Source organism: Ursus maritimus, unplaced genomic scaffold (assembly GCF_017311325.1).
Source record: "Ursus maritimus isolate PB19 unplaced genomic scaffold, ASM1731132v1 scaffold_7, whole genome shotgun sequence".
Classification (NCBI taxonomy): Eukaryota; Metazoa; Chordata; class Mammalia; order Carnivora; family Ursidae; genus Ursus; species Ursus maritimus.
The window spans coordinates 66,275,586-66,299,175 of record NW_024426885.1 but is presented as its reverse complement, the minus strand read 5'-3'; the positions used below and the strand labels follow the sequence as shown (position 1 = coordinate 66,299,175).

Sequence of the window (23,590 nt, the reverse complement as noted above, 5' to 3'; positions counted from 1 at the left end):
GAATAAACTCTAGATTATATTCTATTTTGTTTTTCAAAAATGTTGATTGAGACCCTCAAAATGACCCACAGTTTGGAAAACACTGATTTAGTCCAACCTTCGTGTTTTGGTGAAGGAAGCAGTTATAAAGAGTTTAAGTGAATAGAGCATGCGTCTGATTCCTAGAATATAAGAGTCAGAAGCCACTTTTCTAGATCCTGTCAGAAAAAATATATTACACAGTACACATGGGCCAGAGTTGTTTTGTTTTGTTTTACTGTTACACCTCATCTTTCTTCTTGTTTATCTAAGATCTTCTCTTCATGTGTAAGTATGTACTGAAAAATTAGGATAATGGAAAAAAATTTTTTAAAGATTTTATTTATTTGACAGAGCACAAGCAGGGGTGTGACAGGGAGAGGGAGGAGCGAGCTCCCCGCTGAGTAGAGATCCTGATGTGGGACTCGATCTCAGGACCCTGGGATCCTGACTGAGCCGAAGGCAGATGCTTAACCGACTGAGCCACCCAGGCGCCCCGAGATAACGGAAAATTTTAAGTTACGGTTCAAGGAATGTGGTCTCTTTTCTTCAGAGGAACACCTACACGAGTATTGCCACACCACTGTGTAACTGAGTCTATGAACTATGATGTGAAAACATTTGGATCTTCTCTTCCTGTTAAAATAATGGAAGCCTTGACATTGGCTGAAGGTAGGTGTCATTTTCCATTTGCCTCTACTGGCAATTCAAAAGGCAGCCTGGCTCTGGCTCAGATTGAAATTTGTGCTTTCTCTGATATACCTTCACTTATGTGGGGTAGAAATAGGTAACATATTTGGTTTTCACTATAATTGAAAAATACAATGAATTTGAGAAGCAGAATGAGTTTATTTTTAAAAAGCACACATTACTTCTTTTATGGTTGTAAACACTGCATATGCAGAGCTCAGTCTGATTTCAAAAGTTATCTTGTGTATGAAGTTTAGCTTAAAAAAAAACACTGCCTCACGTTAGTGGGTGTGATAATGCAGTAAGATCAAGTCTTACTACCTCCATTTCTGGATCCTGTAGTATCCTGGAGGTTATATATACACATTTATGTTATCAATGTGGTGTACCTTTAGAAGATTCTGTTGTCAGAGAATTAGAGTGGAAGTTTGGAAAATGAAGTCACAGAAGCATCGGAAAGGCAACAGTAAGGATGAGGGGTTGGGTGACTGAAAGAGTAAAGTTCAGAGCATCCTCAGTGATGTTCCCAAGTCATTTTTATTTATGATTCAATTCTAGATTTTTGTGATTTTCTGGAACAGTGTTTTTCAAATTGCAAGTAGTAACCAAAATCAGTTTAGTGGCTTATGGCCAGCACTTAAAAAAATAGAATGCAGGATACCAGAGTGCATTTCATATAATAATGTTAGATAACTTGTTTGTTTTATTTAAATTCTATGTGAATGCATCATGATATAAAATGTTTTTCATACTGTGAATGACAGTCAAAAAAGGTTAAAGTACTCCATTCTAGAAAGCAATATTTTTCATAAGCTTGAACTTTCATATCTTCCCTATGAGTCCTTGAGAACTCAGGTACAGTGGTTTTCAGATAACTAAACTTCCACTAACCTCTATCATGCACTGTCTTTATTTTTTTAATAGGATTTTTTATTTATTTTTGCAAGAGAGAGAGAGCACATGCATGAGCAGGGGGAGGGGCAGAGGGAGACACAGGCTTCCCGCTGAGCAAGGAGCCAGATATGGGACTCGAACCCAGGAGTCTGGGATAACCTGAACCGAAGGCAGATGCTGAAGGTGACTAAGCCACCCAGGTGCCCTGCACTGTTTTTGTTTAAAATATGTGTAATATATATTTTTCTTCTAAAAATTTCAGCTTAAATTGTATTTAAACCTTTTAACATACTCCTGGTTCATGCCACCAGACTTTTAACAGCAAATAGTACACAATCTCAGAGGAGAGAGTCCTTAGAAATTAGGATGTTTGAACTGAGGAGTGTGTAAACTGGAAGAACTTTACCCTATATGGAAACCTACCAAGTGCTGTGTGTTAGGTCAGAGACCTCAAGGGCTTACCAGTAGAGTATTTGGAACTGCTTTATTGCTTTCAGGAAAAGAAAATACTGAGCAGGTATGGTAATTCAGCAAAAAGCCCACACTTAGCCTAGGCACAATTTAGTATTTTAGCTTATACATTATTGATGCCTTTTATCTTGCTCCTCTACCCTGCGTTAGGCAAAGAGTAGAGCTCAAGTTAATTAAATTTCTAGGGCTAACACACTTACCGAGGTTTACCACCAATGCTTATGACAGCAATATACTAATTTAGTTTTGTCATTTAATACGGAATGTAACCCATGGGGTGTCTGGGTGGCTCAGTTGGTTAAGTGGCCAACTCTTGGTTTTAGCTCAGGTCATGGGATCGAGGCCTGTGTCGGGTTCTGTGCTTAGTGGGGAGTCTACTTGAGATTCTGTTCCTCTCCTCCTTTTGCCCCTCCCTCATGCGTGCTCTCTCTCTTTCTAAAATAAATAAATAACTCTTAAAAACATATAGAATGTAACCCTTGATGTCTGCATATCATGAAGTGATTTATCATACTTTTAAAGAAAGTATTTGAAAATCACATTCTTTTGAAGGCACAATTTTCTTTGAATTTTTTAATATATTTAATGGGAGAGATTATTATTTGTGTTACTGTATCAAAATAAAATTACAAATGTTACTAAATATTGAGGAAAGTAAGATACCTGTTTATAACCAATATTAAAAGACATTAAACCTAAGTCCAAAATATACTACTTACTTTCACGTACATTTCTAAAAGTGGTTATCAAAGTTAAATGAATTTCTTGTTTTGGATATTAATAACTCTGAGTTATCCAAGAGCATTTTTTGATGTGAATGAATCTTTTTTGTATGTGGTAATTACTTTTTTATGTATACACACACACACATACCATACATATATATAAAGAATGTAGCCATAAAGAAGATTTTGGTATAGAGAATTTTAAGGTTTTTTTCCTTCTTCTTTTTTTGTTTTTTTAATAGTTTTTCTTATTTGTGCTTCAATTATTTCTTTTTTTTTTAAGTTGATGATCAGCTGACTGTTCACATAGATGAAGGTGGATGGGCTTGTCTGGTCTGCAAAGAGAAACTCATTATTTGGAAGATTGGTCTGTCACCTATTACTAAGGTAATTGCTGTTTCGAGAGCTAGAAGGAAGTAGAGGAGAGGATTAGCAGTTGGCTCTTAATTTTTACTGTAAAGCTTTAGAGTTGTTAGAGGACAGTACTCTGAATCTACTCAAACATTATGGATTTGCATTTTTATGATGTGAAAAACGGAGTATGCATACACATTTTTGTGTTGGGAAAAATAGTTTCTCCCATTTAATAATTTTAAACTAGATCCATGTTATTTACATTTAATAACATTAGAGACTTAAAAATTTTTAATGAATGTTGTAAATGTTATGTCAGTCTACCTAATGAAGTTTAAAACTAAATGCCATCCACATAAGCTGAGTTTATTTATTTCTAAGATAGGACTCTGTTTCACTAAATCTGCTGAATGATGCTTAATAGGGAAAAACTGAGGGGCATCTGGTGACTCAGTCAGTTAAGCAGCCAGCTCTTGATTTGGGCTCAAGTCATGATCTCGGGGTCCTAGGATCAAGCCCCGCATCAGGCTCTGTGCTCAGCAGGGAGTCTGCTTCAGGATTCTCTTTCTCCCTCTGCCCTCCGCCCCCTCAAATAAATAAATCTTTTTAAAAATAGTGGGAAAATGATACCAATTTTAGCAATTACTGTTTTAACTTTCAGGTGTCAAGTTTCTCACGTGGGGTTATCATTTGTGTTTCTAGGAACTTACTCTCAGCAACCTATTTTCCTGTGTGTTCCAGATCAGGCATCCTCTCTTGCACCAGTCTCTGGTTACTGTTGTTACTGGGCCTTGTTCTGTTGGAATTGCAGACCCGTGCTTACCTAAACTCTTGACATCTGTGGCTTCTATACTGCTGCTGCCTGGAAAATAGTATTTGTAGTTAAGAGCATAGGTGAGGGAGACATCCTGGGGGCCATGATGAGTTAGCTGAAGGAGCCTGATATTTGGCTGAGGCTAAGAAGTATTTTCTAGGGGCGCCTGGGTGGCTCAGTCGTTAAGCGTCTGCCTTCGGCTCAGGGCGTGATCCCAGGGTCCGGGGATCAAGCCCCGCATCGGGCTCCTCTGCTGGGAGCCTGCTTCTTCCTCTCCCGCTCCCCCTGCTTGTGTTCCCTCTCTCGCTGGCTGTCTCTCTCTCTGTCAAAAAAAAAAAAAAAAGAAATATTTTCTAGACAACTTGGTATAATTAATTATTCTGTGGTCACGCAGATTTTAGATGTCAAATAAACAAATCAAGGCTAGCCTGGGAAAATTCCATACATATGTCTCTTAACCAACAGACTGTTTTTAGTCCAGAAGGGTATTGAGCTAGTTGATATTCAGGGTCTGGTCTGCCTCTTAAGTTTTCCTGATTTCTGTATCTCTTGAGATCTTTTGTTTTGAAATTACTGATGAAAGTGTGATCAAAAAGATGTGAGCAGAAAGAATATTTGTAGAATGGTATTTCCAGCAGTGAATCAGAATCTGAAATATGCAGGGAAGGAAAATAAGTGAAGTGCATATTCAAAAAACTTGGATTTGATGTGAAAGATTTTTTGTTTGTGTTTTTTCTTTAGTTATCTGTTTGCAAAGAACTTCAGCTGCCGCCTAGTGACTTCCACTGGAGTGCTGACTTGGTGGCTCTCTCTTACTCTGATACTGCAGGTGAAGCACATTCTATTCAGGTAGGTGACCTAAATGCTTATTGAAATACGCTTTTTTTAAATAAGGGAGTTCTAATATTAGAGGACTCATCCAACCTGATTCGGAGACATAACTGTAAAGCCACAGGAATCAAGCACTAGTATTGGCAGATAGACACATAGAGAATGCAGATACAGAGGTGGCCCTTTGATCTGTGACAGAGCTGCAACAGCAATTCAATGGAGTAAGGATAGTCGTTTCAGTAAATGGTGTTAGGACCATTAGTCATCTTTATGCAAAAAAAAAAAAAAAAACAGAGAGGAAGAAAGAATTTCCCCCCAAACCTCCTACCTTATACAAAGATTAACCCAAAAGGGGTCATAGATGTAGATGTAAAACAAAATTATAAATTTTTGGAAGAAAACAGGAGAAAATCATCATGACAAAGAGTTCTTGGAAATCACCAAAAGCATGATTCATAGAAAAATAAATAAATTGGACTTTATCAAAATTAAAAACTTGGCTCTGTCAAAGACAGTGACGAGAAAAAGAGACAAGCTACAGACTGGGAGAAAATATTCATATGTCCTATATCCAACAAAGAACTTACAGCTAGAATGTAAAATAAATTCTCAAAGCTTAATAAGAAAACAACCCAATTTAAAAATGGCACAGAACTTGAACAGACACTTTACCAGAGAAGATATAAAGGTGTCACAGAGATGTTCGCATCATTAGCCATTGGGGAAATGCAAATTGAAACAATAGTGAGATATCACAATACATCTATTACAATGGCTAAAATACAAAATATTGACACCAGCAAGTGCTGGCAAGGATGTGGAGCAACTGGAACTCATACATTCCTGATGGGAATGCAAAATGGTACAGCTACTTGATTTTCACTTTCTAATAAAGTTAAAACACACTTGCCATTGTGACCCAACTATTCCATCCTGGCTCTTTACCTCTTAGAAATTAAAACTTAAGTTTACACAAAAAACAGTATATGAATGTCGTAACAGCTTCATTTGTGATAGCCAAAGATAGAAACAACCCAGATGTCCTTTAACAAGTGAATGAATAAACAGAGTTCATCCATAGAATGGAATACTACTCAACAGTAGAAAGGAATGAACTCTTGATACAGCAACAACCCAGATGCATCTCCGAGACATGCTGAAGTGAGATAAGTGAGAGCTCGAAGGGTATATTCTGTATGATTTCATTTGCTTGATGTTCTCAGAGAGATGAAACTATAATGATGAAAACTGGCTGCCAGGGTTAAGATGGGAGAAAGGTGTGATTTTAAAGGGATAGTTAGCACTAGGGAATTTGGGATGTTTATAGGACTGTGCTGTGTTCCTATATTGGTGGTAGTTATATGGGTCTATACAAGTGTTAAAATTAGTAGAACTGCACTACAAAAGGGAAAAAAGTCAATTTTATAGTCTGATAATTTTTAAAATACAAAAAGAAGGGGTTTTGTTTGTCCCCCCCACCCCAATTTCTGTTACTCAAATAGTAAATTGCCCTGCTTTCTTTTTATCAGTGTCACCAGACTCCTAGTTTCAGGGTCCTTTTTACTGTAATTGCCGAGTGTTATGATCTTGTTTCAAGGCTGTTGCTGTCATGGTTGCCACCAGAGAAGGATCCATCCGCTATTGGCCAAGCCTTGCCGGTGAAGATATCTACACAGAGACCTTTGTAGATTTGGGAGGTGATAAGACTTACAGTTTCCTAACAGCAGTGCAGGTATATGATGGGTATTCTTTCGTATTTATTGGAAAGCTGTGATTTGGCTTGGGAGTGAGAAGTGAATGACTAAAAATTATTTTGTATAGACCATATACGCCAGAGAGGGATCAAAAAGAGGCAAGAGAAGAATGTAAGGGTCTAGGAATTGAACAGTTGGACAAAGGAAAACCCTTCTCCTAGGACTCTGAAATACCAGTATTGGATCATAGCCTGTGATATTCATTTCTTTCAGATATTTTCTGACAGCGACTTAGAATCCCTTAGACATTATGAAGAATGGCTTGCTAACATACACTCTGCAAATGTACCAAAGAATAAAATGTGATACTTTATTTGTTGAACCTGCAGTATGGTGCACATAGTTTAAAAATCAGAATTGAGAAAACACACAATTAAAAAAAAACAGTTGAATTTTCTCTATGTAGAATTCATAGTATCACGTATTAGTATCATGTAATAGTATTTATAAGTAAATCATTTAAATAAAATGACACTTTTTCTTTTAGATTTGTTTTAAGGTACAGATGATAGATGATTTGTTTCTGTATCAAAACATTTTGTGTTAATATTCTTTATCTTAGTTATAGATGCGTAACTTATTTCACAATATTTATTCATAGGGAGGAAGTTTTATTTTGTCCTCTTCGGGAAGCCAGCTGGTTCGGCTGATACCTGATAGTTCAGGAAAGATTCATCAACATATTCTGCCTCAAGGACAAGGCATGCTTTCAGGAATTGGTCGGAAGGTTTCTTCTCTTTTGGGAATTTTATCTCCAAGTAGTGATCTCATCGTAAGTTGATAAAATAATTTTGTTTTACAAGCTTGTTTCTTTGTGAAAGCAGTAAGTAGGACATTTCCTATGAAGTTGGTATTGCATCCATATGAACACTAGTGAATATGAAGTAAAACCTTTGTATTGTGATCAGTTCATACTAACCCTCTCACAAACCCTGTAGCTTTCATATTCTTAGATCATACAGATTCTCTTATAAGTACATTCTTTGAATTAAAACTGTTATATAAAATTACAAATGTGTTTAAGTACCAATTTTGCTGTTTAGACTTAACCAGAAGTGTGTTCTCCACTCTCATGACCAGCTATTCGTGTGGATGACTCCAATCTAGAGATGTCGGCTGGGCTTCTGCCTCAGGCTCTGGGATAGTGAAGGGTGGCGGATGGGACTGAACCTGGAGCATCTACTGTCTTCTGGGGGCTCTGTATTTGTTATCTCGAATAATTATTACAATGAGCTATAACGTAGAGCGCTTTCTCCCCAGTTTGCAGGTGAGGAAATGGCCTCAGTGACATTATGTAAACTGCCTGAGGTTGCATAACTACTCCTTGGCGGATACGTGCTCAGGCCTCTTTGAATTGAAAGCACATTTCCTTCTCACTTTGTTGTTTCCTTCTAATTGCAGTTTGCTCTCATCATCTGCTTTCTTGATGGGCTTCGAACCTAAAACCTAACATGTCTGAAAACAAATTGCTCATATTCCCTCTTCTCTCACATTTGCTACACCAAAAGTGTGGATAAAACTTGTTTCTCGGGGCGCCTGGGTGGCACAGCGGTTAAGCGTCTGCCTTCGGCTCAGGGCGTGATCCCGGCGATCTGGGATCGAGCCCCACATCAGGCTCTTCCGCTATGAGCCTGCTTCTTCCTCTCCCACTCCCCCTGCTTGTGTTCCCTCTCTCGCTGGCTGTCTCTATCTCTGTTGAATAAATAAATAAAATCTTAAAAAAAAAAAAACAAAAAAACTTGTTTCTCTTTTGGCCTGTTTATTTCTGTTCATGACCCTGTCACTTTTTTCAGTGACCCCAGTATAAACTCTTCATTGTGTGTGTGTGTCTCCCCTTCTATAGCAAATTATTTACTTACCAGATGCTATAGATTTGACTTCTATCTTGTCTCATTTTCATCCCTATCTTTTGCTTCCATTGTTATGCCCTAATGTGCACTCTCGGTAAATTTCCCCTAAGCTCTTGGTGCCAGTTCAGTTTACTCACTGTTGGCTCCTTTATCCCATTGGTGGCCAGATTCATGGTGACAGGAGAAATGGAGAAAATTAGGGCTTTAACTCAAAACAATTGTGTGCCCAACTAAAAACGTAGTCGTACTTCATAACCAAGTATATATTTGAAAAGGCAAAATAATCTGTCTACATATAACTTGACACATTCATTTTCCTACAACACAGCTCTTGAGTTCAAAAGCCATTGATAATACCTGGTTTACTAGGTTTACAAACTCACATTCAGGACTCTGCTGTATGTCCCTAATTTTTCATTTGAGCATTATTTCTACTTCTTTTCTAGTTATAGTCTACATTCCAATGTAACAGGACTACTTGTTCTCTGAAAGACCTTATAACTTTCCCACAACTGTGCTCTTTGTGGGCTGCCTGCTTTTATATTTCTGCCTATGGAAATCTTACCTTGCTTTCAAGGTCCATTTTAGGATCACTCCTTTCTTCGAATACTAAATAAAGAATTCCGCTAGGATTACTAATGGAATACTTATAAAATATATAACATTTGAATTTTAGAAAAGTAGTTCATTCACATTAGAACTTAAAAATCTATAAACGTAACTTTTTTCTTCTCTCCATACAGCTTTCAAGTGTCCTTTGGGATAAAGAGAGTGCAAGCTTTTATAGCCTGACAAGTTCAAACATCAGTAAATGGGAATTAGATGATTCTTCAGAAAAACAAGCACATAGTTGGGATATAAATAGAGCCCTGAAGGAAAACATTACTGATGCTATTTGGGTAAGGAAAAATAATATTCATCTTTGTAATTAATATTTTTGATTATATGACAATGCTAGTTGCTTTGTTTTATTTATTAGAACACATTTCAGTGCAGTGTAGCTTTTAGCCATTAGATAAGCAGAAATAGGGTGTTCAACCCCTAGAAATAAATATTGGAGCTCAATGATTTACTTAGTAGTTTTTAAAATGCCTATATTATTTATTCAATAACTATTTGAACTGTTCAGTAGGTGCTGGGAATACAAAGGTGAAAAGAAACGATCCTTACACTCATGGAGCTTATGTTATTGATATTTTCATATAGGGATCTGAAAGTAACTACGAAGCTATTAAAGAAGGGGTCAACATTCGGTATTTGGATTTGAAGCAAAACTGGTAAGCAATTAGTTTGTCATCAAGAATATAGGTAGGTAGTTGTTTGGAAAAATAATGTTTATTGTAAAATGATGAGCAGTCTTGCTATCTGGTCTTCTAATGCTGTTCTCATCATACTTTTATACCTTACTAAATGGTTTTGTGTCCTTTTCTAGAGATGCTGGTTCATTTGAGAAATATAGGCAGTTCTCAGCCTTCAGCTGCATATTTGTATATTAGTTGTCTGCCCTAGTTCAAGACTCATCTTTCCTGCTATCATGACTGGAGCTTCTCTTTCTTCACACTAAGAGACGCCCTCCCTGGCTGCTGAGGGTACCCCATGCTGTCGTCCTTCTCTTAGTGGAGATACCAGGCATACTTCTCCAGCGCTTTTGCTTTAGTAAGCCTATGTTTGTGGTGATATTGGAGAAAGGAAGGTGGGGTGAGGTTTTGTCTTGGCAGTACAAGTGAGAACTCATTCAGGGTTTATATTCACAGTGAGTTTCCTCTTAGAGACAATGCTCAAAGTGGTGCTTAAGATTCTAGGTTAGTCTGATAAAGTTAATTTATCCTGTGTTATTATTTAGTTTTAATACTAAAGGTCATATGGAACTTAAAAACCATTTGTGACACGGCTTCCATGAGAAAGTTCATAGTGAGTACAAATATATGACTTGTAATTCTTCAAAACACAATGCACTGGCAGTTAAGAGCAATTTTTATGTGTTTTAGAGTAATTTATTTTATTTGGTAGAAAGAATCTACTTGTTTTTTGGAAGGGTATTGCAGTTCTGCTGTGTAATTTTTCTTAGGCTCTTGAGAATGTCAGTAAGATCCTTTATAGTTTCTTTTTTCTTTTTTTTTTTTTTTCATTTATTTATTTGCCAGAGAGAGAGAGAAAGAGTGCATAAGCAGGGGGAGCAGCAGGCAGAGGGAGAAGCAGACTCCCCACTGGGCAGGAAGCCCGATATGGGACTCGATCCCAGGACCCCGGGATCATGACCCGAGCCCAAGGCAGACACTTAACCAACTGAGCCACCCACGCGTCCCCCTTTATAGTTTCTGAAAACCTTGTATAAACCATCAAAGAGGTAAAAATAAGAGTATATATTTAATTTCCATAAGTGGTTTAATTAAATATAGTTTATCTGTTTTCTTGTATCTTTACCAAACTTTCAGAAATTTAGAACTGCTGCTAGGACACTGCCCTCATGGGCATATGGCGCAGATGTTTCTTCACATAGTTTTCAGAATGGATATGTGGACTGAAAACAACAGAAACATGCCTAAGAATTGCTGGACTGGTTCAGAGCCCGGGCTCCTCTCCCCCATTGTTGTCATGCTAACAAGATGCTCATGGGGCTTGTGAGACATAGCTCTTGTTCTCCTTCTGGACGTCTAGTGATCCGTACAGAGTGTCCGTATCTGCATACGTTTCTTCTGTTTAAGAATAGTGTTTGGGGGCGCCTGGGTAGTGCAGTCGTTAAGCGTCTGCCTTCGGCTCAGGGAGTGATCCCAGCATTCCGGGATCAAGCCCCACATCAGGCTCTTCCACTGGGAGCCTGCTTCTTCCTCTCCCACTCCCCCTGCTTGTGTTCCCTCTCTCACTGGCTGTCTCTATGTCAAATAAATAAATAAAAATCTTAAAAAAAAAAAAAAAGAATAGTGTTTGTCTTCCTGATGCTCATTGATGCTCCTTGATCTTTTGCTCATTTTGGCCAGGTTTGCAACGTAGGCATATATTTTCAGGGACCAGGCTTTTAAGTTCTTTTACTAGATTATTACTGACACAGAGCTCAGATAGCCTCACTTTAGATGTGAAATTAGAATTTTTAAGTCTTAAGTGTATTATCTTATATATACTCCCGTAAAAATTTATGGTTAAATTTTTACTGGTTTGCAAAATTTAGATTATCTACCTATCATCTCTGCTACCTAAAATTGGTTCATGTTTTTTTCAAATGTGAAGGTGTTTTTATAAAGATGTCAAATAAAACTGGTCTAGCATCACTCTCTAAGGAATTCTACTTGTTAGACATGTCTCCATGACTCAGTCGCACCCCTTATCACCCTAATGATACAGTCTTTAGAGTAGCTTCAGTATAGAGCCTTATCATAGGTATAACCAACTCTACCTCCTTCCTTGGTACATTCAAGACCACATTCTCTGGGACCTCACTCGGTTTCTTTTTTTGTTTGTGTTTTTGGCTGTACTTTTCATCTCCGTGACCTGTTTTTTTTATAAGTGGTAGTTTGTACCTGATCCCCTCAGCCATCTCCCTTCTGGCAACTAAGAGTCTTCTTTTGTTTTTCTCTTTGTTCATTTGTTTTGTTTTTAAGATTCCACATATAAGGGAAGTCAGATGGTATTTGTCTTCCTGTGTCTGACTTATTTCACTTAGCATAATACCCTCTAGTTCCATCCATATTGTCACAAATGGCAAGATCTCATTCCTTTTTATGGCTGAGTAATATTCCAGTGTGTGTGTGTGTGTGTGTGTGTATGTACCATATCTTCTTTATCCATTCATTCGTTGATGAGCACTGGCGTTGCTTCCATGTCTCAGCCGTTAAATATAATGCTGCAATAAACATAGGGGTGCGTATATATTTTCAAAGTGGTGTTTTTGTTTTCTTTGGATAAATACCCAGTAGTGGAATTGTTGGATCATACGGTATTTCAATTTCTAATTTTTCGAGAAACCTCCATACTGTTTTCCACAGTGGCTTCACCAGTTTGCATTCCCACCCACTGAGTGTGAGGGCTCCTTTTTTCTCCACATCCTCACCAACACTTGTTAATTCTTGTCCTATTTATTTCAGCCATTCTGATAGGTGTGAGGTGATACCTCACTGTGGTTTTGATTTGCATTTCCCTGACAGTTACTGGTGTTGAGCATCTTTTCATGTGTCTGTTAGCCATCTGTATGTCTTCTTTAGAAAAACATCTATTCAGGGCTTCTGCCCATTTTTAAATTGGGTTGTTGGGGGTTTTTTTTGGTGTTGTTGAGTAAGTTCTTTACGTATTTTAGATATTAACCCCTTATCCGATATATCATTTGTGAAATTCCATTCAGTTGGTTGCCTTTTTGGTTTGTTGATAGTTTCCTTTGCTGTGCAAAAACTTTTTATTTTGGTGTAGCCCAAGAGTTTGATTTTGCTTTTGTTTGGCTTGCCTAAGGAGACATATCCGTAAATATGTTGTTAAGGCTGATGTCCAAGAGATTACTGCCTGTGTTTTCTTTTAGGAGTTTTATGGTTTCAGATCTCACATTTAGGTCTTTAATCCATTAGTTCCATTTTATAGCATAACGTTCTTCTGTATCCTGTATTAGCTCTTTAGGTCACTGCCAGTATGTTACAGGTTTGGGCCAGTATTTTTGGATTCCTTTCAGGAGTCGAAGTAGATGCGATAAGCATTCAGGAGCTGGGTGAATATCACAGCGGAAAAAAAAAAATGAGAGCCATGTTAGGATTGCTTGATTTGGAGTGATGTCATATAGTCACTAGCTGGGTTTCTTTTTTTTTTTTTTTCTTGTTTCTTGTTTTTAGTTGTCAGTAGAGGGCGCTTGTCCCCCGTTAATATTTCTGACACTTGAATGAAAGTTGCTAGTAATAAATGCTACTGAATGTTTTGGAGGGGTTGAAATTAGAGACCATTTAATTCTTTGTTGAGGGCAACAATTTTGATAGACTTAAGAGGAACATATAAGCTTTAACATAGAAAAAGGTTTGTTTTTCACATTGAAATTTCTGTAATTGTCGAAATTAAAAACAAAATGTTCCTCTGGACCAAAGTAAGCTTTAAAGAACAGATTAGGCCAGGGTTTGGCAGCCTTTTCTTTGAAGGGCCCCAAACTGACTATTTCAGGCTTTGGGGGCATGTGGTCTTCACTGCAGCTATTCTGCTCTATCAATGATAGCATGAAAGCATCCATGGACAGTACAGAAATGAGTGGACATGCTGTATTCCAGTAAGGCTTTATTTATAAAAACTCACTGGGGTGAGTTTGGCCTGAGGGCTATGCTTTTCCAGTCCTGCATTTGATGATTTGTTGATCTTTTTTTTTTTAAGTCAGATTTATTGAGATGTAGTTTATATACAGTAAAATTCACTTGTTTTAGTGTATAATTTAATGAGTTGACAAACGCAGACTCATTTGATTGTAAGACACAATTCACGATATGGAATAGTTCCATCACCCCCAAAATTCCATCGTGTCCCTTGTAATCAAAACCTCCTTCACTTTCAACCCCTGGCAACTACTGATGTGTTTTCAGTCCCTGTAGCTTTGCCTTTTTCTGAATGCCTTCTAAATGGGATCATATAGTATAAAGCCTTTTGAGACTGGCTTCTTTCACTTAGCATAATGCATTTGATGTTCATTCAGTAGTTTCTTCCTTTTTACAGCTGAGTAGTGGCACACTGTGTAGAATTACCAGGGTCTGGGGGACGCCTGCATGGCTCAGTCGGTTAAATGTCCTGACTCTTGATTTCAGCTCAGGTCATGATCTCAGGGTCATGGGATTGAGCCCCACATTGGGCTCCATGCTCAGCTCAGAGTCTACTTGGGATTCTCTCTCTCCCTCTGCCCCTTTCCCCACTTGCACTCTCTTCTCTCAAATAAAATCTTTAAAAAAAAAAATTACCAGGATTTATCTGTTCAGCAGTTGAAAGATTTGGGCTTCCAGTTTTGGTTAATTATGAATAAAGCCACTGTAACTATTTGCACACAAGTTTTTGTGTGAACATAAGTTTTTATTTTTCTTGGGTAAATATCTAGGAGTGGGATTGCTAGGTCATATGGTTAGTATCTGTTTATGAGAAACTGACAAACTGACTTCCAAGAGGCTGCAGATCTTTCTTTTTCTCTGATTAGTGATGGGCTCCTGATTTTGGCAGCTGCATGGCACCCAGCAGACAATCCATGTCTCATTTATTACTCTCTGATAACAGTAGAGGATAATGGCCACCAAATGTCTGATGCAGTAACCGTAGAAGTCACTCAGTATAATCCACCTTTTCAGGTAAGACTTCTATCTGTAAATTAAATTACAACTGACAGTAACGTACTGAGTTGTTTGTCCTAACCATTGTAGGGTGAAGTTCTTTTGAGAGATTCATCTGAAGGGCTTGGAAATATTTTTAAATAGCTGGTTTTTAGGCATTGCATTTTGTTTGCCATCTTAGACTCATTCCTTTGCACAATCTTAGCTAAAGAGAAATGAGAGTGGAAGCAGCTGACAGCAAGCAGTTGTTTAATATTGTAAATATTATTGAATAATGATGTTCATTAACTGTAAATTCATTTCATTTAGCCTTATATAGTATAGTATCTATTTTTGTTAAATCCTTAATTCTTAATATGACTAACTACATACTGTAAGGAAATCGTTTAATTTGTCCTTTTATTTCAGACAAACCTAGTTCTGATTATGCAAGAAAAACATGCTCAGTGTTAAGATTTTTCAGGCAATGCAAAAGAGGTGTAAAAAAAAAGTTTCAGAATAAAAACATTATGGAATACCACCTTTAATGTTTTGTTTATAAAATTACTTCTTTAATAACAAACAGTATGTATTTTTAACGTTTGCTGATTTAATTAGATCATATTTCTATCTCTGCTTCTGATTTTATATATGAACAAATTAATTCAATTTTCTTGTGCTCGATATCTTCACAGTGAAGTAAGAACCAAAATGTTCACCAGGGATCACTTATAAAGTATTTGCCAATTTTAAATCAATAGTAAAATAGATTAATCTTTTTATTTCTTTTCTCACGTTTGTTATAGGCTCTTAATTAAAATCTTACCACCATGGAATTTTCAAAGTTTGCTGATTATTTACAACTCGACAAATGATTTCTCTAATTGATGTTTATAAACCTACCCTGTCATAGTTTGTAAATCATCCCAAGGGTAGTGTTGAGGTTTTGACAAGGACAGTCTGAATTATTTTATCATTTTTATGAGATAGTGTATAAAAATATAAATTAAGAAAGTATACAAACAAGTATTTTTGTTTTAATTATCATTACATGTAATCTGACTTTGAATTTTCAGTCTGAAGACTTGATTATGTGTCGGTTGATGGTCCCGAACTTTTCAAATCAGACCGCCTATCTGTATACTGAAAGTGCTGTCTACGTGTGCGCCACAGGAACTGGGAAGTTTTCTCTTCCTCGGGAGAAAATTGTCTTTAATACACAAGGTACAGTATCAGTTTCAGAAAGGATGATTAATGACTCGTTAGTCATTCTTAGCAGTTTTTATTCTTTTTCCCTAAGTGGCATTTTAAGCATGAGCCCTCCAAGTGTTATTGAGATGTTCCGTGCCACAGCAGTAGTAGCTGAAGTCACAGCCCTACTGAAAAACCAAAAGGGTAGTAAAATTCCCAAACTGTTGTATTTATGGGCAAAAAATAGTAATGTTTTCCCCCAGAAGATGCCAGGAAGCAAAGAACTGACACTAAGAGACGTAATTGCTTATTCCTAGTTAGACTAACTTATTCTGAGTTGATGTTCTTTAAGTTTGTCCAGACCCCTGGCGAAGAAGAATCCCAGGTGCTGGACTCATGCAAGGGGGCTGGAATGGTGGCACAGGGTGGGGGGAGCAAGCCAGGAGTGAAAAAAAGGCCAAGCAGGCAGTCTAATCAGGACTTTTCAGGCAGAGGGCAAAATCCAAGTGAGGCAACAGGATGGAACCTGCATTTTCTAGTTTCAACACGAGAGCCTTGACTTTGCGTAGGGAGAATGTTATTAGCTGAGAGTTTTTTCCCTTCTCCATTGACATACTTAATAAAGATAGAAAAGAGGACAAGAGGACTCCATTGGATTGAAAAAGCTGTTGTTCTGAGTTTTGCAGAATGAATAATTTTCTTTTTTGGCTTATTATACTCACTGCTGTCTTGCAAGGCTAGTTTTTATTGTCCCCAAGCTGAAGGGCACAGCTGCTATTTCAAATAGCAACAGGTTCCTGACATTTGATCTGGAATTAAAAAGCTGAGTTCAAAGTAGGAGGAATATTGTAAAGTGAAAAAAGAAGTTCTTAGTGTATCAAGATGATTTTCTGCTTAGGGTGGTAGATTTTAGAAAGCATTTTTTTGTTATGGATGTCTGTGTATTTTTCTTTCTTTTAGGAGATAGTATTTTAGGAGCTGGTTCCTGTGGTGGCTTTCCTATCCTTTTTTCTAGAAACAGTGGGTTGGTGTCTATTACTTCAAGGGAAGGTGTGTCCATATTAGCAGAAGACCTTGAAGATTCCCTAGCATCTTCAGTTGCTGGACCCAGCAATGAGGTAATGTGGTTCCATAAGATTTTAACATTTTTATCAGGATATTTCTCACAAATGTTTTAGTTTAACAGTTTTTTTTTTTAATTTTTATTTTTTTAAATAATTTATTATGTTATGTTAGTCACCATACAGTATATCCTTAGTTTTTGATGTAGTGTTCCATGATTCATTATTTGCGTATAACACCCAATGCACCATGCAATATGTGCCCTCCTTAATACCCATCACCGGCCTTTCCCAGTACCCCCCTCCCCAGGCCCTCAGTTTGTTTCCCAGAGTCCATAGTCCCTCATGGTTCATTCCCCCTTCTGTTTACCCCCCCTTCATTCTTCCCTTCCTTCTCCTACCGATCTTCCTATTTCTTATGTTCCATAAATGAGTGAAACCATGTGATAATTGTCTTTCTCTGCTTGACTTATTTCACTTAGCATAATGTCCTCCAGTTCCGTCCATGTTGCTGCAAATGTTGGGTAATCGTTCTTTCTGATGGCTGAGTAATATTCCATTGGATATATGGACCATAACTTCTTAATCCAGTCATCTGTTGAAGGGCATCTCGGCTCCTTCCACAATTTAGCTATTGTGGACAATGCTGCTATGAACATTGGGGTGCATATGACCCTTCTCTTCACTACATCTGTATCTTTGGGGTAAATACCCAGTAGTGCAATGGCTGGATCATAGGGTAGCTCAATTTTTAACTTTTTAAGGGATCTCCACACTGATTTCCAAAGTGGCTGTACCAACTTGCATTCCCACCAACAGTGAAGAGGGATAACAGTTTTAAAAGAGTTGTGATGAAAACATAATTCTTTTATCTCCCTCATCTCCTCTGTCCTCCTTTCCAGAAGCCGCTTCTTTTTTTTTTTTTTTTTAGCTGTTTCTGCTGGTATTTTTCTCCATATTTCTAAGTAATATCATATGTTGCTGTCTCTTAATTCACCAATATCAGACATCTGTTGATTTCCTATTACAGAAGATAAGGATTTAGGGTAACTTACAGCCCTTCCTCTGCCTTTATCATCCCAATATAAATTTCTTTCTTTTAATGACAGTGTGAATATTACTTAAGGTTCACTGAGTCAAGTAATGCACTGATTACATTTCCTTCATTACTCAGCTTTATGTGATTCTTGGAGTGTTTAATGGGCTAATTTTATATTTGCTTTCACTCTTCCTTATATCTGGCCCATCTTCTCACAGCCTCCAGGAGCTCTTTAAATGCTTGTCAGTATGGTTTTCCCCATAGTCAAATCTCTGGAAACTCTGCGTCTGCTGTCATCTTGGAACTTCCCTTTTCATCGTCAAATCCCCACCAGGACCTGTCCCTGTGCCACACACACCAGCTTGCCCGTCTTCTCTCTGCTCTGTCATCTGCCATTCCTTCTGGTTTCCATCGTCATGTGTTGTAGCTGGAATCACAGGCGTTCAGGTGGTTGCACTTCTTGCTGTTGTGGGATGATTTTGACAGGCAGAATGGGATAAAAACTTTTTTTCTGTCATCTTAAAACATGAAATACCGTGGGTTGCCTGGGTAGCTCAGGCAGTTAAGCTGCTGCCTTCAGCTCAGGTCATGATCCTAAGGTCCTACGATTAAGTCCGGCATCAGCATCTGGCTCCCTGCTCAGCGGGGAGCCTGCTTCTCCCTCTGGCGGCCACTCCCTGTGCTTGTGCTCACTCCTTCTCTCCCTCTCTCTCTCTGATTAAAAAAAAAAAAGGAAGAAACAACGAAATACCCTGATCTGGAGATTTGTATCATTTTTTTACAGGAGACTAAAAATATTACCATTTGGGGTAATTTCCACTTGAATAGAATGAGAAATATATAGACTATTTCTATAATTCAAAATTAAAATGACTTGGTAGTTTCAACAGAAAGTAACAATTTTTTTACGTTTGTTCTTTGTAGTCGTGTGATTTTTATAATATTGCCTGCTGTCTTACAAGGCTAGTAGAAGACAGTAGAAGCTGTTTTGTACTTCTGAAGCTGTATTCTACTTCTTTGAAATTTTTTCTAAATCCTTGTTTAAGCTTGAAATCAACCATTATTCTTAGTAATACACATTGAAATGAATTGTATAAGAGCAAACCCCAGATAATTTTACTCACAATATAATCCCTGAATTATATATACCTTTTTAAAAAAAAAGTATGTCGATCCATATTTTCATTTTTGTTTACTTTTATTTTAATTCCAGTGTAGTTAACATACAGTGTTATTCTAGTTTCAGGTGTATAATATGATGATTCAATAATTGTATACATTACTTAGCGCTCATTATGATAAATGTACTCTTAATCCCCTTCACCTGTTTCACCCATCCCCCACTCTCCTCCCCCCTGGTGACCACCAGTTTGTTCTCTGTAGGTAAGAGTCTATATTTTACTTTCTTTTTTTTCTTTATTTACTTTGTTTCCTAAATTCCACAATGAGTGAAATCTTGTGGTGTTTGTCTTTCTCTGACCAACTTATTTCACTTAGCCTTATACTCTCTGGATCCATCCATGCTGTTGCAAGTGGCAAACTTTCATTTTATGGCTGAGTAATATTCCATTGTACGTATATACCACATCTTCTTTATTCATTCATCTATTGATAGACACTTGGGCTGCTTCCATAATCTGGCTATTATAAATAGTGCTGCAGTAACCATAGAGGTTCATAGTATATTTTTGAATTCATATTTTTGTATTCTTTGCGTAAATATCCAGTAGTGGAATTACTAGATCATTTGGTAGTTCTGTTTTTAACTTTTTGAGCAATCTCCATACTGTTTTCCACAGTGGCTGCACCAGTTTGCTTTCCCATCAAGAGTGTACAGTGGTTTCTTTTTCATCCACATCCTCACCAACACTTATTGTTTCTTGTATTTTTGACTTTAGCCGTTCTGACAGGTGTGAGGTGATACCTCATTGTGGTTTTGATTTGCATTTCCCTGATGCTGGGTGATTTTGAGCATTTTTTCATGTGTCAGCCATCTGGATGTCTTCTTTGGAGAAATGTCTGTTCATGTCTTCTCATTTTTTTGGGTTATTTGTCTTTTGCGTGTTGAGTTGTATCAGTTCTTTATATATTTTGGATACTAACCTTTTATCAGATACATCATTTGCAATGAGATTCAGTAGGTTGTCCTTTAGCTTTGTTTCATTTATTGTGCAAAAGCTTTTTATTTTGACGTAGTCCCAGTAGTTTATTTTTGCTTTTGTTTCCTTGGCCTTAGGAGACATATCTAGGAAAATGTTGCCGTGGCCAGTGTCAGAGAAATTATTGCCTTTGCTCTCTTCTAGGATTTTTATGGTTTCAGGTCTCACATTTAAGTCCTTAATTACATTTTGAGTTTATTTTTGTGTATACTGTAAGAAAGTGGTCCAGTTTCATTCTTTTGCATGTAGCTGTCCAGTTTTCACAACGCTGTTGAAGAAATGGTCTTTTTCCCACTGCATAATCTTTCCTCTTGTGTCAGGGATTAACTGATCATAGAATCGTGGGTTTATTTCTGGGCTCTCTAATCTGTTCCATTGATCTCTGTGTTTTCATGCCAGTACCATACTGTTTTGATTACTGCAGCTTTGTGGTATAACTTGGTACCTAGGATTGTGATACTTCCTCCAGTTTTTTATTTTTCAGGATTCCTTTGGTTATATATACCTTTTTGATAAGACTTTTGTTGATCATTTAGTCCATTTTTTTCTTGTTTCAGTAAATGTCTTAAGTAAACTGCTGGTAAAAAGAACATGGTAAACAGCTGTGTGTCTGTGTTGCTGTCATAGGTGGGTCTGGTTTTTAGTCCAATAATTCAGAATATTCTGATACCTTCACCTCTAAATTACAGTTTTTTATTTGACAGAGTATGGTTTTTGAGGCTTCTACAAAGAATGAAACCATAGCCCAGGAGGATAAAACCAAATTGTTAAAAGCTGCATTTCTGCAATACTGCAGGTATGAAAAGTTTTTTAAATTATGGCTTAGTTTATTTTATGTCTGAGGACACATTTTACTGATATATGCTACTTATTTGTTGACTGGTGGGAGCAAGGTGGAGGAATGATGCCACCAAGGAGAAAATGTTTTTCTGAGCTTCAGTGCTTTAATAAACTTACTCTGAACTTGGTAGCCACAAGAGGCTTCCAATTAGTTTAGGAAAAAGCATGGTGTAGCATACCCTCTCCACTTAATGGATAACAGTGTGCTATTAAAAATGGTGATCATGGAAGACAGGCAAATAAGTTCCATACAAAGGTTTATTGATATTATAAAGAAATTAGACTTGGCCTATTCACTGGGTTTTGTTGCGTACCAGATCACCAGAGAACATGATGGCTTGTTTAATACAGCTCATGATTGTGCAGTTTGGCTGTTTGGGGTTAGGCTCAGGTGGCCATTTTATGGTTCCCATCTGGATTCACTGTCAGCCAATAATCAGCTGCTGGCCATCCTAACTAGACTTACTCACATTTCGGGGGCTCTGTTTGGTCAGCTCTCTGCTCACGTGCCCTCTCATCATCTAGCAGGTTACCCTGGCCTTGTTTACATATCTCAGGGTTCCAGGAGTGGCAAGAGAGTAAGCCTCAGTGTACAACTGCTCTTCAAATCTTTGCTTGGGTCATATTTGCCAATATCCCATTGGCCACCACAAGTCACAGGGACGAGCCCCCTCTCCCCCTCTGTGGGAGGGTGCTGATAGGGAGTGTGCATATGGGAGGGGAATGATATTCAGTTTGCCACACTTGCTGACCTAATACTTCTGGTTTTAAGGCAGATTCAGTCACTTGTTTGTCCTAGACATGTATTCTGCGTATCATGTACCTTCCTTAAAAAGTATAGTAAATTCACATTTGAATGAACACTAAGGAAAATTGATATCTAGCCTTTGCTCTGCCCCTAAGTAGCTATGTGAGACTTTGGACAGATTGCATAACATTTCTGGAATTTTGTTTCTTCCTTTGTGAAGTGTTGAGAGGGGTGGCCATTGGACTATATCTTAAGGATCATTAGTTTATCTAGCAGATCTTTGTTTTGAAGTTATATTCAGAGTTTACTACCTCCATATCCTCCAGCTCTCAGCTCATGATCCCATAGTCTCATAGTGGTGTTTGATGCATAGGAGCTCACTCTCACAGAAGGGATATAGCAAGGAAGGTTTTACAATTCTGTGCCAGCCGGGTGCCTGGGTGGCTCAGTCCGTTAAGTGTCTGCCTTTGGCTCAGGTCATGATCCCAGGGTCCTGCAATCGAGCCCTACATCAGACTCCCTGCTCAGTGGGGAGTCTGCTTCTCCCTCTCCCTCTGCTCCTCCCCCTGCTTGTGCACTCTCTCTCTCTCTCTCAAATAATAAAATCTTAAAAAAAAAACCCACACACAATTCTGTGCCATCATAATGATCTACTTAGCTTAGTTTCTCATCCAAAAGAAGGTATCGTTAGACAAGTCTTTTGGTTCTGTTTTTAAAATGTATTTCTCACTTTTGCTCTATTGCGTGATGTTCAGTCTTACTGCCAAGATTTGATTAAAATACTATGGTCGTGTCTTGTACAAGTTTGTCCTTTAACAATTTTGACTGACCTGTGGCATCTCAAAATTTAAAAGATAATGGAGCAAGTCACTGTAGTCTTTGTATTAGTTTCCTGTGGCTGCTGTAACAGATCACTACAAACCGGGTGACTTCATAGAAATTTATCCTGTCACAGTTCTGGAGTCCAGAAGTCCAAAATCAAGGTATCAGCAGGGCCATGCTCCCTCCGAAGGCTCTCAGGAAGAATCTTTGCTTCTCTCCTAGCTTCTGGTGGTTGCTGGTAATCATCAGCATTCCTTAGCTTGCACATGGATCACTCCATTTGTCTCCGTTACCACATGGCCTTCTTCCCTGTGTGTTGTCTGCCTTTACATGCCCTTCTAATAATGACACCAGTCATTGGATTTAGAGCCCACCCTAATTCAGTATAACTTCATCATAACTTAATTGATTATATATGCAAAAACCTTGTTTCCAAATAAGGTCACATTCTGTAGTTCTGGGTGAATGCGGATTTGGAGGGATGCTATTCAGCCCCATATAGTCACTTCTAAATGTTCTGTAGGGGAAGATTGTTAAGCACGAAAAGAATCCCCTGACCTGAAGTCCTGAGAGTATAGTAACCTTAGGAATAGGGTCATGGGTCTCCAGCACAGTTGTGCCTTCAACTTACTCTGTGAGGTTAACAAGTAATCATTTCTGGGGTGGTGTGAGCCTATTAATAGTCTTAAAGAATTAGACTCTTCGCAAATGGAATCATACTTTTAAAGCAGGATTTTGTAACCTCATCACTCTTGACGTTTGAAGTGATGCGATTTTTTGTTGCGAGCTATCCTGGAATGTGTAGCAGCCATAGCGGGCCTCTTCCCACTTGGTGCCAGGAACATCCTCCCCCAACTTGTGACAACCAAAATTATCTTCAGACATTGCCACATGCTCCCTGGGGGTCAAAATTAGTAGATTGCCCTCAAAAATGTTCTGTGTTCAGTTTTTTGCTAAGGTAATATTGCTATTTTTATGGCACGGTTTCTTTGAAATTAATTTTTATATTATTTTGATTTTCACTTGACTCAATATAAATATAAGACCTTTTGCTCATGAGAGTTTTAAGAAACTTACTCTGTTC

The 23,590-nt window shown here is 37.9% G+C and overlaps 1 protein-coding gene across 1 annotated transcript in view; it reads left to right on the top strand.

The window, feature by feature from the left end:
- Positions 1-23,590, top strand: part of NUP133 (nucleoporin 133) — a 56,459-nt gene that overhangs the window by 2,089 nt on the left and 30,780 nt on the right. Inside the window, exons 2-12 of the mRNA XM_008689527.2 lie at positions 572-690; positions 3,082-3,185; positions 4,708-4,815; positions 6,395-6,529; positions 7,153-7,323; positions 9,145-9,300; positions 9,608-9,678; positions 14,538-14,685; positions 15,723-15,870; positions 16,798-16,955; positions 20,801-20,892. Of these exons, the coding sequence (XP_008687749.1) occupies positions 572-690; positions 3,082-3,185; positions 4,708-4,815; positions 6,395-6,529; positions 7,153-7,323; positions 9,145-9,300; positions 9,608-9,678; positions 14,538-14,685; positions 15,723-15,870; positions 16,798-16,955; positions 20,801-20,892 (1,410 nt within the window). The remainder of the gene's footprint in view (positions 1-571; positions 691-3,081; positions 3,186-4,707; positions 4,816-6,394; positions 6,530-7,152; positions 7,324-9,144; positions 9,301-9,607; positions 9,679-14,537; positions 14,686-15,722; positions 15,871-16,797; positions 16,956-20,800; positions 20,893-23,590) is intronic.